This window comes from Gopherus flavomarginatus, chromosome 7 (genome assembly GCF_025201925.1).
Source record: "Gopherus flavomarginatus isolate rGopFla2 chromosome 7, rGopFla2.mat.asm, whole genome shotgun sequence".
Lineage (NCBI taxonomy): Eukaryota > Metazoa > Chordata > Testudines > Testudinidae > Gopherus > Gopherus flavomarginatus.
This window is the reverse complement of record NC_066623.1, coordinates 79,181,591-79,199,794: the sequence shown is the minus strand read 5'-3', so window position 1 is coordinate 79,199,794 and position 18,204 is coordinate 79,181,591. Positions and strand designations below refer to the sequence as shown.

Below are 18,204 nucleotides of genomic sequence, written 5' to 3'. Positions count from 1 at the left end.
GCCGCCAAATCCGCGGGACCGGGGACCTCCCGCAGGCAAGCTGCCAAATCCACGGGACCAGGGACCTCCCGCAGGCAAGCCACTAAAGGTTGCCTGACTGTCATGCTTGGGGCAGCAGAAAAACTAGACCACCCCTGTCTGGAGAACGCTGCCAGGCTAGCTACCCCCTAGCCTCCCCAGTGCTCAAGGAATTCTAGTGACAGCAATTTGCCTGGGTTCTGTGTGGGTGAGGAGAAGATGTTTCCCTGCATCCAGTTATGAACCAAAATGAGTCAGAAATTCTTTTCAATATAATATTAAAATAGATGATGTTCAGTCACATGATAATCCAGGGGTAGGCAACCTATGGCATGTGTGCCAAATGCGGCACGTGAGCTGATTTTCAGTGGCACTCACACTGTCCAGGAACTGGTCACCACTCCAGGGGGCTCTGCATTTTAATTTAATTTTAAATGAAGCTTCTTAAACATTTTAAAAACCTTATTTACTTTACATACAAGTGTTTAGTTATATATTATAGACTTACAGAAAGAGACCTTCTAAAGACGTTAATGTATTACTGGCACGCAAAACCTTAAATTAGAGTGAATAAATGAAGACTTGGCACACCACTTCTGAAAGGTTGCCGACCCCTGTGATAATCACATGACTGTACAGGCTGTATGCCAGGGGTTCTCAAACTGGGGGTTGTGACTCCTCAGGGGGTTGCGAGGTTATTACATGGGGGGTTGCGAGCTGTCAGCCTCCACCCCAAACCCTGCTTCACCTCCAACATTTATAATAGCATTAAATATTTTTAAAGTGTTTTTAATTTATAAGGAGGGTCACACTCCGAGGCTTGCTGTATGAAAGGGATCACCAGTACAAAAGTTTGAGAACCTCTGCTGTATGCAATGCCCTCACCAGAGGATGATATTAGAGAGGCAGTAGCTTTTAGAGTGGTAGAAGGAACACCAACATGAATAGACTATTGAAATCACACTGTATATGAAAATGGTCAGTTCCTGTGTATTGCAACCTGATCCGGAACTGTTTTATTTACTACTGAATGCCACCTAAAATGACAAGTGCATGTAAAGATTTACAACATTCACAAAAAAATTGAATTGTTCCTATGTTTGAAACACACACTCAAGCATGTTCTTGACTCAGCGTGCAGATAGACTGTTCAGAGACTCGTGGTTCTAAATACCCTGCAGCCAGCAAATCTGCCCAGAAAAGTAAAAATCAATGGGGAGGGGTAGGAGGGGAAGTTAATACTGAGTAATTACAAACAGATCTGGAAGTAGCGCAAAGAATTAACCTGAGTGATTAGCTCAAGTATTTGGACTGTTTTAAAGAAATTCTAGTGAGAGAATATTTAATAATATTGTTTTACAAACTGGCCCACTGAATGGATTAAACGTCATGAAGCTAAACCTTGCTGAAGTTCTGGATACCTTGGAAGCCAATTGTTTCAAAGCTGATAAATTGTTCTATCATGTAGATATTGTATTACATGGTCATTATGCAGTAGAAAGGGCAGAACCATTGAGCAGAGAACTAATCAGGCTGGAACAAGGTTCAGTAAATCAGAGCAGACAGTTGTGGAGCTGTAAACATTACTTAAGCAAAGGCCAGGAATTGTGAAAACATTATTTTAAAAACAAAACAAACACTCTCCCTTGTACTATATCTGCTGCTTTGTAGGAGGGGGGAAATAATCCTTCACTTTTCACAGATATTCTCTTAGACTACCTGGGTGTAACCAAGGATCACAATCTTACCACTTTATATATACCTGCATGTACAGGACTGAGGGCAAAAATTGGAACAATGAATAAGATTTGTATTGGTGCTAAGTAGTAATGGAAAGAAAGCAAACTGAACAAATCTTGTCCATTTAGCTGTATTAATATTATGCGTTTTCTGTTTATTTAAAGCCATGAAAGTATAATTAAAGTGTCTGAAAATATTTGTTTTTCCATAATTGTCTAATGCTTCTATCCAAATGTCAGGGTCTGTATGCTGTGGGGAACTTCCTACCAAGTGAAGAGAATGTATTTCACCAGAATCTGCAAAGAGAACCATTAAGATCTTTGACAGACCTTAGTCAAGATGCCAACAGAATTTTACCAGGTAAAAATGGTGGCCATAGTGACGGGCGTTCCTCTCACCATTCTGAGAGTATTCTGAATCGAAACCATAGAGATTCTGGATCCCTGACTAACCTCAAGAGAGCAAATGCTGATGTAGAGATTATAACTCCACGAAGCCCCATGGGAAAGGAAAATATGGTTACTTTCAGCAACACTTTGCCAAGAGTCAACACGCCATCACTGGAAGATCCAGCTAGACGAAACGCAACAATTCATGCATCAATGGATTCTGCCCGTTCCAAGCAACTTCTTTCTCAATGGAAGAATAAGAATGAAAGTCGAAAATTGTCTTTGCAAGTAATAGAGACTGAAACCGGCCATTCACCACCAAGGGCTATTGAAATGAGATCAAGCTCTGAGCCATCCAGAGTGGGTGTTAATGGTGATCATCATGGCCCAAGCAATCAGTACCTGAAAATTCAGCCTGGCAGCATTCCAGGTTGTAATAATGCTAGTCTTTCTGGCGGGCCAAGAGTTTCTATTCAGTCACGTCCTGGTTCTTCACAGCTAGTCCATATTCCTGAAGAGACCCAGGAAAATATAAACACATCTCCCAAAAGTAGTTCAGCTAGGGCCAAATGGCTGAAAGCTGCAGAGAAAAGCGTTGCATGTAGAAGCAACAGTCAGCCAAGAATCATGCAAGTAATAGCCATGTCAAAGCAGCAAGGAGTGCTTCAGAGCAGTCCTAAGAATTCAGAGGGCAGCACAGTCACCTGTACTGGAGCCATCCGATATAAAACCTTGACAGATCATGAACCCAGCGGTATTGTAAGAGTTGAGGCCCATCCAGAAAATAACAGACCCATAATTCAGGTGCCATCAGAAGGTGAAGGGAGTGGATCTTGGAAATGGAAAGCTCCTGAGAAAGGTAGCCTTCGTCAAATTTATGAGCTAAATGATCTCAATAGAGACTCTGAGAGCTGTGAATCCTTGAAAGACAGTTATGGGTCTGGTGACAGGAAAAGAAGTAACATAGATAACAGTGAGCATCACCATCATGGGATTACCACTATAAGAGTCACACCAGTGGAGGGAAGTGAGATTGGCTCAGAAACTCTGTCCATCTCTTCAAGCCGTGACTCCACACTTCGAAGAAAAGGTAACATTATTTTAATCCCTGAAAGAGGGAGCAGCCCAGAGAACACCAGAAACATCTTCTATAAAGGAACATCCCCCACAAGAGCTTACAAAGAATGAACGGAGACATGTCACCTGATCCATATTACCAAGAATTAACACATTTTGATAAAGCTTGGGCTCTATTTCTTTTTGAGTGGATTCAGAAATATTCTTGATGTGCCAAATTTACTGACCATCGGCCTGACTATTGTTGAACATTGCTGATGTATGATGTGCATGAGCTTGTGGGTTTCATGCGATTAAGGGAGGGGGGAAGCACAATGCAAGAACCTAATGTGAAGAGTTTTCTTACAACTTGTTTCACCAGACTAAAAACATTTCTCTGAGGGTGATGATATCAATGAAAATGATGGTCTTGAACACAGACACTTTATTTCCTGAATGTGCCAACTTTTTTATTTTATTTATATTTATGTCTGAGGACAAAGGAATTTTTCACAGTAAAGGCTGTATCAGTGTTGTATATTCACCTTTGCAGATTTTGCACCAAAACTTTAATACAGGATGGTGCTGATTATAACTTTACATATTTTGAAAATTTACATACCCGTTAAACTCCGACACATGACATATTGATGTGCAGTTACTTAAACGTAATATTGCTAATATTATGACGATGCTGGCTGCATTCATGTAGAGTAGGAAATATTTACAGCTTTGTTATAGTGGATTTGCCACACGAAAAGATTGCAAAGATTTTGTGTAGTACTTTGAAATAATGTTTACAGCAACAAAAAATATGTGGATGACGTTCCATTAGAGTGGAATAATTATCTAGTTTGAATAGTTTTGCTGCTGCTGCTGCTCAACTTTTGTTTTAAGTACAGGTGCTACTAATGAAGAGGCTTCTTCTTAGTGGGCCAACTTGTAGAACTGTTTTAAGTATTGTTTTAAAAGGGATCTTTTAAAGTACATAAAATAATACAGATTTAGCATTTTTACAAGTGCTCATTTTGTCTCTCTGCAGACCTTATCTTTTTCTATTAATTTTTAACTAGATAATGCTTGACACTGATAACTGCAAAGAAATTTGCTGTAAAAGAAGGTGAGCCATGAAAACTGAAATTGCTACTGCCTGATCAGTCCCTAGCTATTGATTAATAAGCCTTTTAGCTCACACTTGGATGTACTCACTTCACTTGCTTAGCTTAGCACAAAACGACCATAAGCTTCACTCTTATCATAGTGGATCCTTATTTATAATGCTTTGCTTTAAATGTGGAATGTCTTAGTATGCAGAATCAAATCATGAGTGTTGCAGAGTGCCTCAGGGGCCCTGGGACAGACTCAATAAGAGCCTCCTTAAACATGGCATTTTTTCTAGTTAGGAATCAAGAGGGCTGTGTCCTGGCACTGGAGAGAATATGGATGAACTCCTAATGGTGTGATCCTTCTTATAATGCTTTTATAATATGAGGAAATAATTTGCCTTCTTGGAATCTGTGTTGCCAGGAATTGCTAAACTAGACTCTAAAGGGAACTAAAATGGCTTTGTCCTGGACATACAGAGGACAGACAAGATGCAAGGGATTTGGTGTAATTAGGCTGCAACTTTATTAATTTAGTTCATCTGGGAACTACCAGACAATACCTTGTACAGTTCAGGTCCTTATTCCTTCCTTAATTATTTCCGCCTAGTGGATCAGTCCCCCAACTCTCAGGACCCCAATGGGAGCCCCCATAAGAGGGCTAAAGGGCTGATGATATGGGGTTGTCTTCCTGCTGAACCAGACATTAGGAGCCTTAGCCCCATTCCTCCTGAGCAGCTTTAGGGGAAGGCACCCCCTAAGTCAACTTCCAGTTCTGGTTCATGAGGGAGCTGTGTCCCTATGGAACGAGTACCTGTACTGGACACTTGCCACCTGCTAAATTGCAACAGCTTGAACCTACTCCACCAGGTCACTGAGCTGCTGTGGAGGAGGCAAAAAAACCCAGTCTGGCAGTAAGGGAAAAGATCCTAGTCCCAAATAAGGTGTCTAGTGCAATGCTCACAGCTGACCAAACAATCCCAGGACCTACTCTAATCCCAGGGGTTGGAGGCATGAAAGGCGATTCCAGCCAAAGGCCCAGGCTTAGATACCCTCTTCCCACAGCCCTGCCCATTCCAGTGCACAGGGACCAATGATTGACCTGAGCCCTGCTGGCCATCCCACCATCTCAGGTGATACTTCTCCCTTCCCTAACTCCCTGAAGGAAGGGGGCAGGGAGACCCTTAATGGAGCCAGTATCTGTTTTCCCTGCCAGTCTGAACAAAGATGCCACTGCCCCACCTCTGAGATTCCAAGGCTGAATTCTGCAGATCATGTTTAAGGAAATGTCCTGCTACTAATGGTGAGTGTTACTATTGGGCACTGTAGCTGGTGAACGTAACCACAGAAACTAGGGAAAGGTGAGAAAAGAAAAGTAATTTTTAGAATATGCATTTTCAGATTATAATATTCACAAGGTTTGTTTTGTTTCGTTTTTGTTTCTCTCTATATATATATATAAAATTGAGTATTCAGTCCTTGGTATTTAATATCAAACCTTTATTACACATTTCCTAGTGATTGCAAACACATGGATTGTCTTGAATAAAAAATTGTTGGCTTTAGCTTAGTTTGGGTACACAATTGAGCAGGTTGGATTAGCTTTAATGACAGTCATTGCTGGCCTATAAATTCAAGAGGGCGGACATAAGTAGATGAACCTGAAAAAAGAAATGGAAAACTGCAACTGGAAATACTGGCAATAAACCAAGAATTATACAATATGCTGTCCGGCAATATAACTGTTTTGGAAATGATAGGGTTTCTGGTGGGAGTGGTTGCTCTTTATTCCTTGGTTTTAGTTGGGCCATTTATGGGCATCTAGCATATGTTGCTTTTACTACTCTAAAATTTGCTGCATTATTTCAAGTGCAGTGTGATATTTTTCCTATCAAGGTTTCCTATTTCTTAACAAAAGATTTTAAAGCACTTGTGTAATCACTGAAATTCTGTTCTTTACATAATATTGATAAACGGTATTCTTTTTTTACTCAAAGTGCCAAAGGCGACTCTTTTTAATAATGGCTTATCAAATTATATTACATTAGAAAACAAATGTAATAAGATATACATTGGAACTCAGACATCTGCATGTATATCTGATAAGGAGCCTTTTGTAAAATTAGCCTGTGTTTACATTCCACTAATACCTTAATTTAAAATGGATGAAATAAATTGACAAGTGGCATCTTCTTAGTGTTCTAATTTTTCTTACTTGCAAAAGGGGGAACCAATTTCTTTATTAGGCCGTGCTTTACTGAGAAAAAAATACTGGAAATATAAAATTAAATATGTTTTTCAATGAAAATTCTATATATAAAATATTGTGTTTAATAAACTGTTATGCAGTGTTTTCAAATGGAAAAATTTGTAAATTGCTAGAATGTATTTTGTTAAATAAGTACAGATCAATGCTACTGTGTGAGTTTATTGTGCTATCATAAAAATAAAGATTAAATTCCTCATTGAAGTTCAGTCATTTCATCTGTACCACAATAGAAGTCGAGTTCCCATTTCCCCTCTCCTTCCCCGCTCCTGGCCCCTTCTTTTTTTTTAATCATTAATGTGTAGCTTAAGAAATGTAAAATCTGGCAGCACTGGCAGCTAATCCCAGCCATGAGCCATGCCATCTAAGATATACAGGAAGGCATAAGAGACTTCTTAAGGACAGAAAGTCTTAGATCTATGTGAAAAAATCCACATGAAAATGTGAAGCCAGTGAAACTAGACATGAAGGGCCTGGTCCTAAGCCTGTTAAAGTCAATGGAAAAATAGCCTTTGATATCATTGTGCTTTCGATTGGACATACCATTTCCACAAAAGGGGACAGTGCAGTTTTTCATTTGTTCTCACCAGTAAAAAGCAAAGGGGTTTATCCGCTTCTTGTCATGCAATTTTAGAGGCTGAATTTTACCCACACAATCATGCTCAGAATGCAGAAATGGCGAGGAGAGGGGGTCAAGTTGGCATAGAAGGAAACTGAGAAATGTCAAAAATTAATTGTTGTGGAACATAAGAAAATTAACTTCTTGTGAAGAGCTAATCAGAAAGACAGGACTTACAATGTATGTACAATGGAAGGAAAAGAAAAACGGGGAGGGTAGAAGCAAAGCAGCAGATGAGAATTCCTCTTCTACCAGTACCAGCGAAGTTAAGCATTTTCCTAGAGAAACATGTAACAAAGGCAGGGCAGAGACAAAATCAGCAGTTAGAAAGTGTGTGGATGATTGAGAGAGGCAGAGATAGATTCATCAGGTAAATTAGAAAAGAGAAGTGTGGTGTAGAAAGAGATTATTGGGATGGGAAAGAAGAAGGCAAAGACAGGAAACACAGAGAGAGCGAGCTTAAGAAAAACTGTGATGGCTGAAGAAAACCCAGGAGAAGATAGCCCATGTCCTATTCTAGGTAAGAAAAAGTTTAATGAAACCAGGAAGGAAAAGAAAGGAAAATTAATGCATGAGATGGAGTCATTTTTATATTTCACACACACACTAAACAAAGATGAGGGACAATGTTACCATTAAATAAAGTACATAGCATAGACTATGCAAAAGTATGTTAGTGTTTTAAACTGCATGGACGTGCCTTTAGGTTTTGTAGTCTTGGAAGGAATAGTGGCCCAGGTCTCCTACGCTGTGGTTATTGGGTATCAGATAAGGTTTTTAAGTGCTGACCCTAAGTGAATTCAGTTGAGTTTACATTATCATTCACTGTGCCTATCTCATGTATGTTACCACCAGGCCAAGCTGAGACATTACAGCTCTATGCAAGTGTGTATGTGTGGATGCCAAAGGCCAGGGAATTAAACAAAAGCAAAAGGCTATGGAGGTGGTATTTGCAGGTGCTGCATCTTAAGGTGACTAGACCTCTGAGTACTAAGGGTCTGTTAATATGTAGCTAATATGTAGCCAGAGAACGAGACTCTCCATTGCCCTGCATCTCTTGTAGTCCTTAACACCAACGCAAAGTGGGTGTAATTCATAAAACACTGGTGAATCAGAATAGTTATGTCCACTTTGCACTGGTGAAAATAACTACATGAGGTGCAGGGCCATGGAGAATTGGGTCCAGTATGTCTTTCTCTACATTTCCAGTTTTACTGAGTCTACATACTTGGCTCAGAAGTCAATCTTTCATAAATTATTCCTGTGTCTGGTTTTTAATACAGAAACCATTGATTGCCTCAAATTAAATATGCCAAGAGGTCTGTTCAAGGCATCTGCAGGCATGAGTGAATAAAGTGAATCTATTAAACATATTTTGTTCTGGATTTAAAGCAAGCCACAGAGGTCCTGGAATTGAGAAGTCAGATGAGGCCAGATTGTACTGTTATCACTTAACTATAAATCTAAAGACCTTTTATGTGACATAACTGCACATCTGATTTGGCAGGAATATTTTAAAAGCCTTTACAACCAAGGATTCATAAATAGCTTGAGGTTCTGAGTAAATTCAAGGTTGACAAAAGTATAGATAAGATATCTAACAAATCCTATAGCTCAGCATGAATCAGGCATCAAAACTCAAGCATTAACAAGTGGCTTAAAACCATACATAGACAAGGAAAATATGACAGCTTTCCACCCCAACCCATATGTGCATACACACAGGTACATTACCCACTATTGCCTTCAGCTCATGCTTTAAAGAGTGGAGTCAAAATAACTAGTTTACATTTAGGGAAGTATTGTGTCTAACCTTCAGCTGTTCTATATAAACATCCTTAGTCCAGTAGACTTTCACCTGTCCTATGGTAAATTCTTCAAGCACTTTAGCTGCTCAGCAACAGAGTCCTTTGGCACTTTATAGACTAACAGAAGTATTGGAGTATAATAGATGAATACTCACTTTGTCAGATGCTCATTAACACATTCAGTTATGCCTCTCATAAAAGAAATCCATTCCTCCATCTGTGAGCCACGTTGTGAAAGCATGAGAGAATAGGAACCTTGCATACTTTGTGGCTTTAATAAAGCATTGATCTCCAGTATGCTATAGGAAAAAGGAGGCCCTCAGATGCCAGGAATTGGGGAGAGAGAAGTAGTTTAGAACTCAACCAGATCAGCTGGGCCTTATGAATCTAAAACAGTAAGATAAAAGGAGCAGCTTTGGAAAAACTCAGATTGGACCTGAGGTGGGGATGTCAGGCAGTTGTAGCACTGAATGTATGGAGTTAATGGGAAGTGAAAGATTGAGGACCTGATTTGAACCCATCAAAGTCAATGGAGAAGCTCCCACGGACTTCTCTGGGCCTGAATGTGGTGGAGTCTGAAGTAGGAATGATACCCAAGTATTTGAGCAGTAGGTGACAGTCTACAGTGGGAGATAAAGAGGAAATGGGACAGAAAGAACAAGTGGAAGTAATGGGGAAGGAAATGCTTATACACATGGATCCAAAATTATTCAAAGTCATTCTTACTTTGCCCCCAATTGGTTTACTTGTACCCACTTACTAGAGCTCGACAAATAAAACAGTTTTTTCTGCAATTATTTCCTTGAATTGAATAATCAACTCACTCCACCCATGTTCAAACCTCTTTTGTGTTCATTTTCTGAGGGCATTTGAGACCCCAAAGAAATTAAGCTCATGGCACTTGAGTACTGCAGAGAGTGAACCTTAAACTCATGCATGAGTATTCACATTGGAAGTTTTATATGGGATGAAACACTGATTGACATAGCAGAGGGACAAAATATCTGGGACCCATACCTAATCCCTGCAAATTATCCAACAATAAATAACCTTTGGAATCATGGCTGTGCACATAAATGCAATTACTTTGTATCTGACAAGAAAAAATTGCATTTAAAGTTTTCATACAGCCAATTAATCCTACAGTATCCTAACTTGTATAGAAATAATGCTTCTGATTAGGCCTGTGATAGAAAGGAAAAAGTTTAACATTTCTCTAAGTGGGAGAGGGGTGGGCACAAAAGGTGGCTTCGGGCCAGTTTAGGATTGAGGTAATAGTTTTCTGTATTTCTGATTTCCAAGAGAAACCAAGGATTATCCACTGTCAACTAGTGCTACTGTCATCCAGCTGTTTCCAAACCACATTACAGCTTCAAGTGGCATGAACATTAAGAAGAATCTGAAACCTGTCAAATATCTGCCCTTTCTAAATACAACATAATTGAAAGCACCATTCTCATCACATCAAAGCATTCAGAGCTGAAATTAGCGTGTGTGTATTGGATCCAATAGGTGTTGGGTTTTTTTTCCCTGTTCTTGTAACTGGTGTGGAGGTAGAGAAAGAACTGACAGGGATGTGAAGAGCATTCAGCTTGGTAGTTATAAAATCTGTTTTGCTTCACCACTCTTCAGGTATTTAGAAATCTAAATCAATGATCATTGCAAAGAAGATAATGTTACACATTCGAGGGCAATAGATTAGTTTACTGTTTCTCTAGGGAGAAAATGACAGCACAATGAGTACTAAAAACAAATAGTTTTCTTTTATCCTGTAGGATTTTTTTGTATTTTTTTCTCTTCTCCCCCTCCCCTTTGGCTTTCTGCTTGGCTGCAGAAGACAGCAGCAGTCTTTTGGCCTTAAAGATATAATTTTACTGCAATAAATAACAGCTCAACAATAGCTCATACCACACATTCATGTTAAACACTTCCTTCTCTAGCAGCACAAGCATATACAGAGCACAGCTGAAAAGACTTCTTGACAACATCCACTGTTAGCATGTGCTTTATCTGCCAATAATTGGTTGTTGGTGCTTTCATTTGTAAAATAGTGGACCACATACCAGTATGGGTAGATGATGTTTTCGTAAAGATGTGAAGTATCCTAGAATGGCAATAAATTCAGGTACATACAAGTTTACAATACATTAGGGTTATCAAGATTGCAGTGGCATGAATAAAATGGAAAATTCCTCTACTTAAAATGGCAGGGTTTTATAAGTTGTTTGAAAACCTGGCACAATCTCCTCTAATGCAACACAGACAGCCTATTTCCTACATTGGCATGTCACCCTCTAGCTCTTATATATTTGCAAAGCACTGTGACAACATTAATTAATTGTTAGAAGTCACTATGCCCCGTGAGGTAGGAAAAAATATTTATCTGCATATTGCACATGGGGATGCTGACACGCAAAGAAAACTTGTGTAGAGATCACCGAGTCATAATAGACAAATATTTAATTAAGCAAGTAGAGCCATTTTTCCATCTAATAATGTAGCGAGGTAATATTTTGGGGATATCCAACCAGCTCTATTGCTAGTAATATTATTATCCTTTTTCAATGAATATCAGCTATATTTGTCAAACAAATTATTCAACATATATATATTTCTGGTATTCCATCAGGCTGAGTTATGTGACTTGCCCACAATCACATACTGCATTTGCAGTACTGGGACTAGAACTCATGAGTTTTTGCATCTCAAGCCTGCATGGAATTCCAGCCTGGACCATGCGATCACTCTCAGCTATGTTTTGCTCTGCAACATGCCAGCTGTGCTTTAAATATGCAGAGATGTTATCAGTGGCTGAAAGTTCTATTCCCTAGCACATCAATAAGAGTAGCTAGGACCTACTGAAGGCATCAGTGGCTATCCTCGCTTGTATTTTTACTCACCAATGTTATCTAATGGATCATCCTCTTTGTCCCAACAGAGAGGAGAGTTTTCAAATAATTAGATCATTCCAACATGTAGGTTTCCGTCTACTGCTACAAACATCCCTAGGTTTTCTCCCTATTTGCATAGCTTCTGGCTGCGTTTCTGGTAGGAAGTAGTATCTGAATGCTCATGTTGTTGAAAGCCAATAATGGGACTGTTACATGCATTGATCATTCAATAGGCTCAGTTCCTGTAAGCTGCCATGGTTCAGATGCCAGGTTTAATTGTCCTGCTTTATCAGCAGTGATAATTGGATCTACTGCCTGTAGTACTTCAATGATCAGATCTGTATAATTCAGAAAGTAAATAAAAGAGAAGGGGATAATCCCACATCTGTCAACAAGGTGCTCCAATGATCAATGAGACTTTTGTACAATCAAATGCCTCTCATGGCTTGAGGATGCCCTACAGCATGTTGCCTCTGTTTTCCCCCTCTTCAGGACCCTTTAAGAACTCATTTTCCACAGGTAGTTCAAAAAATATCCCATCTTAGGGGGCCACTTTATTCAGTCCTCTGTTACACTTCAACCCTCTTGGCCTCAAGCCCAGTTCAATGTTTTTCTTCTGATTAACGCCCCCCAAAAACAATATGCATACTCACACATTTTTCAGCCCAGTTGGCCTTTATAGTCTCATCCTGCTTGGCAGAGATCTCTCCCAGGCCTCCCTAGCTGGAAAGCTTTCTCCTACTCTTTGCTTCAGCTTTACCCCTATTGAATCAAGGCCCTGCAGCAGCCTTCTTACTTCCTGTGGTATCTCCAAGCATAGCTCATTCTCCTCAGCTTCCTCCCTTACCTACAGCTTCCTGCCTTTATATATAGCAGGGGTCGGCAACCTTGCAGAATTGGCGTGCCAAGTCTTCATTTATTCACTCTAATTTAAGGTTTTGCGTGCCAGTAATACATTTTAACGTTTTTAGAAGGTCTGTTTTTATAAGTCTGTAATATATAACTAAACTGTTGTTGTATGTAAAGTAAATGAGGTTTTTAAAATGTTTAAGAAGCTTCATTTAAAATTAAAATGCAGAGCCCCCTAGACCAGTGGCCAGGACCCAGGTAGTGTGAGTGCCACTGAAAATCAGCTGGTGTGCCGCCTTTGGCACACCTGTTATAGGTTGCCTACTCCTGATATATAGTGTAGCATAACAGGAGCTCACCTGATTTCCCTAAAATAATTAGGGTTGGCTTAGCACCATGCTTTCTAGTCCCTGGACAAGCCACTTTGTTACAGGAACTAAGAGGTAAAAACACCACAATCTGTTTGGTGAGCCTAATTTTACAGCTGATACACTGAGTTTAATACAACACTTGGCTGAAAGGGATAATATGTGCAGATACTAAGGGAACAGGTACTTTTAAATGGCCCCTCATTTCTACTGTAACATTATCACTGTGTATGGGAACTTATAATTCCCTTTGTTTCTATTGGTCTTTTTGATGCACAGATAGTAAAAGATTTAATAAACAGACAGTTCATGACATAAATAAGAAAAGAAACATGTAAAGCTAGGATTTTCAAAGGAACCTATGAGAAAAGTTAAGTGCTTTCCTAGAGAAAAGATTAAGCACCTGTAGCAAAAACCAAAATGATAATTTTTAGTAAATTTATAGCGAGATTTAACAAGCCTCGTGAACAGATAATTAATATGTTCAGATTTTTCTTAATTCCTCTGACAATGCTCATAACACTCATTGAAAAATAAGCAAAGGAAAAAAGGGAATCACATGAATCCAAGACTAAGATAAACAATATGCCTCGTTTACATAACCTCAGAGCTTTGACAGTGGAAGGCTTGGACACAGATGAGAAATTGCTTTTAATCTAACAAGTGAAATAAAAACAAGAACAAATAAGTCAGTAGAAGATTTAAAACATGTAAGTGCCAATTATGAAAGAGTGTTAATTAATTTGACTTGAGATTAACAGGAGACTGACAAAATGAGATGGATGCTTACAGTGAAAAGCTACTGGAGTTTTTATATGTACATTTGCATTGTACTTCCCTATAACTCAGGATAACTGCTAAATTTGCCTTTAAACAACAGTGAAACAAATACTGTGTTTAATTAATGCAGACATCCCAGCTTGGATTGTGAGCTCTACACACTAATAAGGTAAGCAGAATCAAGCCAGTTTGCAATTTGGATGGGGACAGCACTAAATGCTGTGGAAAATGGTCTGGGTGATTCAATATGTGGTGCTTTTCCCACAAGGCCTGATTTTAGTCCCACTTGAGGGAGGTTTGCCATTGGCTTCAACAGGCATAGATTGGGCCATAGTTAGTACTGAATTAGTGTTCCCCTGAAAAGAACAAAATATGGTGGTACTGCCTTTCAGGTGAGGTATAGAAAAAAAAGGTTCTGATAAATGGTGGTAAATAGAAAATTCATGACCATTTTCATAAAGGAACTAATTTTGGTGACATGGCCAAAATTATCTTGCAGTAATTATATCCTGTCTTTCTAAATTCCCCCTGGAATCTTATTTGGTTTTCTGTTAGCAGTATTAAATCTTTAGACCTCAATGAGGATCAAGCCCCTTTGTGGGAGGCACAGAAAAGACACAGTTCCTGCCTTGAAGACCTTAAAATTTAATGCCCCAACTGTGCAAGGCGTGATACATGGGAACAAGGAGCCACCTGGATGGAGTTCTTTCCAGGCTTGGCACCCAAAAATGGTCTCTCTCGTAAACTGGATGGGTGTTATACACATACATTCTTTTACACATTCGAATCTAGTGTCTTGTTTTGAAATCCATTGCAGAAATGTCCACACCAAGCTGATTTGTTAAACAAAGCCCTGCACCATATAAATAACCTGAAAGATTGAACTGCATTGATATTAATAGAAAATGTAAAAAATCATTATATAAGCAAATGCAGCAGAACATGCTGTACTGACTGAGGATACAGAAGGGATGCACAAGTAAAATAATATTTTAAAACCTATGTTAAAAGGGCTATTTTATATGTTGGTTCTTTGAAATCATTTTTAAAACAATTATTTTAAAATGTATATATATATTTTTTAAAAATCACTCTAATTATAGTATTATAACACTTCAGACTGTGTGATGGTGCTGATAAATGCAATTCTGGTTCTTGGATAGTCCGTGTCTTCTATTTACATCTTGCCCACACCCGGAGGAGTGCTTAACTCAGAATTACTGTATGGCTTGTTCTGTCTCTCTGTTTAAATACAAACAATTTTTCTTTGATAACAGTCAGGCAATGACTGATGCCCTGATCTTACAAAGAAATCTATTAAGACTGATCCTTTCAGAATCCCATTGACCATGTTAGCAGATCCCATTGCATGATCAGATATTAAAAAGTGGATTTGTTAGCAAAGATGGTGAGTGTTAAACCGTAATAGCAGAAAATTAGTATGCAAGTTATGAATATCTCAATGGTTTGCTGGTACAAACAGTAACCTGTTGCTAGAGTGATGGAAAAGAGATCTGTTGCCATGGAAACAAATGGAGCCTAATGGAGAAACCTGATAGATGTACAGAACCATTACTTCATTTTAGACAAATACAGCTCAGCAGCCTCTTATACCTAGCACCTCTCATTCAATGAGAATTTTGATTTTAAAATCTTAAACTGACATGTAACAGTTACTTATAATTTAAGGAAGTTGTACCTACTTCATACTAGGGATAACAAAATGTAATCTATTGAAAACTCAATATGAAATGAAATAACAAAGCTTTAAATAAACATTAAGACAATTAAATCTTGTGTGTAAATTCTTTAAGTTTCCAATGAAATAAAAATACGACTATAGGGTTAATCCTGCAGTTCTTACACAGACAAAACTTATACTGAAGGTAATAGAGTTTTGCTTATGTGGGGACTATGTGAAACACAGAATAATGCCCTTATTCCATAGTCTTAATGCAAGAAAATCTTCCATTGACGTCAACAATATTTTTTCTCATGTAAAAAACAGGCAGCTGAAGCCCCTATAGTCGTGATTCATCTCTGCACCAGTGCTGAGCCCTGTGCAGGGCCCTAGAATACAACATTCCTCCTCAACCTCAGGGCTGTTAGGACCCTGGTTTGACCCCTCTGACAGATTAGAGAACGGCAAACAGTCTGGCACCCAAACACTGGAGATTCCATTTTTTCATCTTGAGTTGAGGAGTATGCCTTGATTCAAGACAGATGAACAAATTTAGTCATTAGTATAATAATGTCAAACTTTAAGAAAACCATAACAGTGTGAAGTCAGTGGGTGAGCTCGTTCTATTCTCATTAACATCTAATTGTACACTTTTAAAAAAAAGTAAATATTGTTCTTTTCTCTGTTTAAAAACCTTTATTGGATTTTACAAAATGCAAAGATACAAAAACATAGCCAAACTCACATAGAGAACCAAGAACTCTTGTTCCTTTGCAGCATTACAAATGGATTGGGAAATACATGGTGTCACTTTCTTATCAGAGGAGGAAAGGATTAAAAATGGAGGGATGCTTCCCCAGTCAGGAAATGCCTCACACAAAAGCAGTGGGATCTGGAAAACTGTGTTTACAGGATTGCTTTTTTTGATTTTTCCCCTCAAAAAACTAAGTGGGACTTGTTTTATCCTCCACAGAAGAGTCTGGGATTCCTGCACACCCTAAACTTATGTATTGCCAGGGATCAGCACAACTCGGAGTGGAGGAGGAGAATAGCAGGGGAAAGAAGGGGAAAATTTCAGCAGAGACAACATGACCCTCTAAGCCTATATAGGCAAATACTGGTCTCATTCTTCAGGTATATACAGAAGGGTGCTGAGTGGTCTATTTCTGGGGTCCCACCACCACCGTGAAATAGAAAAAATTTCTTGTTTTAATTTTTTATGCTTTTGTCTCCTGAGCCAAAGTTCTCTGGTTACCAGTTGATTCCCACCACTGTACTTTGTTTCTATGGTAACTATGCCAGTTGTCTGCTTAGCCATTTATAAAGCATCTTTTCCATTTTTAATCATTCTTCTGCACTAACAGGGAGGGAATGCCTGAAAGTCACATATGAATTCAAGGAGATAGGTATTTTATTTGCAAGTCTTGGTGCATTTGTAGACAAATAGAGGAGGATAGAATGATTTTCTTTGGAGACTCTTACTGGCATGAACCTATTGTAAAGCAAGAATGAACTTGCATGCTAAAATGGATATGGGAAAGCACTTATCTTTTTGATCACCAGTAAAATATACATGGGGTCTTATTTAATAAAGAATATATAAGCATTACTTTGCAGTAGTCAGGAACAAGAGTGAGGTGGAAAAGAGTTGTTCCATTCTCTCTCTCTCGCACATACACACAAAATTTGACTCACAAATTTCATCTTTGCCTCACATAATCACTCATCTCTTGTGACTTACCTAAGACACTTTATTAAACCAATCTGCCTTCCATTAAAACAAACAAACAATGGAAATAGTCACATTGACTTCAGTGGAAGGTGGATCATTCCCTACTACTTTACATGAAAGACTAAACAAATTGATGTATTCCTGGGGTACTCAATGGCCCATTGTATGTACAGCCCAGTGTTTGCATCAAAGTAAACAAATTTGGGGAAATATTTCATAGAATCTCAGGGCTGGTCCTCAGGAGGTCATCTAGTCCAATCCCCTGCTCAAAGCAGGATCAATCCCCAATTTTATTTTATTGTTGTTTTTCCCCAGATCTCTAAATGGCCCCCTCAAAGATTGAACTCACAACCCTGGGTGTAGCAGGCCAATGCTCAAACCACTGAGCTATCCCTCTCCCCCATTCAATTACAGTACAATTCAATGTACTGTAATTTTTTAACCATATTATTTTACAGCTACCATAAATTACTAGTGGATATAGCTACACTAAGGTCTAGTCTTCACTATGGGGAGATCAACACTGCTGCAATTGATGCAGCAGGGATCAATGTAGCGGGTCTAGTGAAGACGCTCTAAATCGATGGCAGAGTGCTCTCCGGTCAACCCCAATATTCCACTTCTCCGAGAAGAATAAGGGGAGTCAACCAGAGAGCATCTCCCATCAATGCAGTACATGCAGTGAAACCACCAGGGTAAGTCGACCTAAGCTACATTGACTCCAGCTATGTTATTCATGTAGCTAGAGTAGTGTAACTTAGATCAACTTACCCAATAGTGAAGACAAGCCCTACGTCTACCCTTTTACTTTTATTGAGTGAAAAGTATAAATATATTCAAAGTTGTAGCATTATTACATTTAATGTAGCCTAGAGAAGTATTATTTGTTGCATATTTTTTGGTT

The 18,204-nt window shown here is 38.9% G+C and overlaps 1 protein-coding gene across 1 annotated transcript in view; it reads left to right on the top strand.

Moving 5' to 3' along the window:
• Window positions 1-6,733, top strand: part of PLPPR4 (phospholipid phosphatase related 4) — a 50,027-nt gene extending 43,294 nt beyond the window's left edge. The window contains exon 7 of the mRNA XM_050960945.1: window positions 1,998-6,733. Coding sequence (XP_050816902.1) covers window positions 1,998-3,335 — 1,338 coding nt within the window. The 3' untranslated portion in view covers window positions 3,336-6,733. The remainder of the gene's footprint in view (window positions 1-1,997) is intronic.
• The last annotated feature ends 11,471 nt before the right edge of the window (window positions 6,734-18,204 follow it).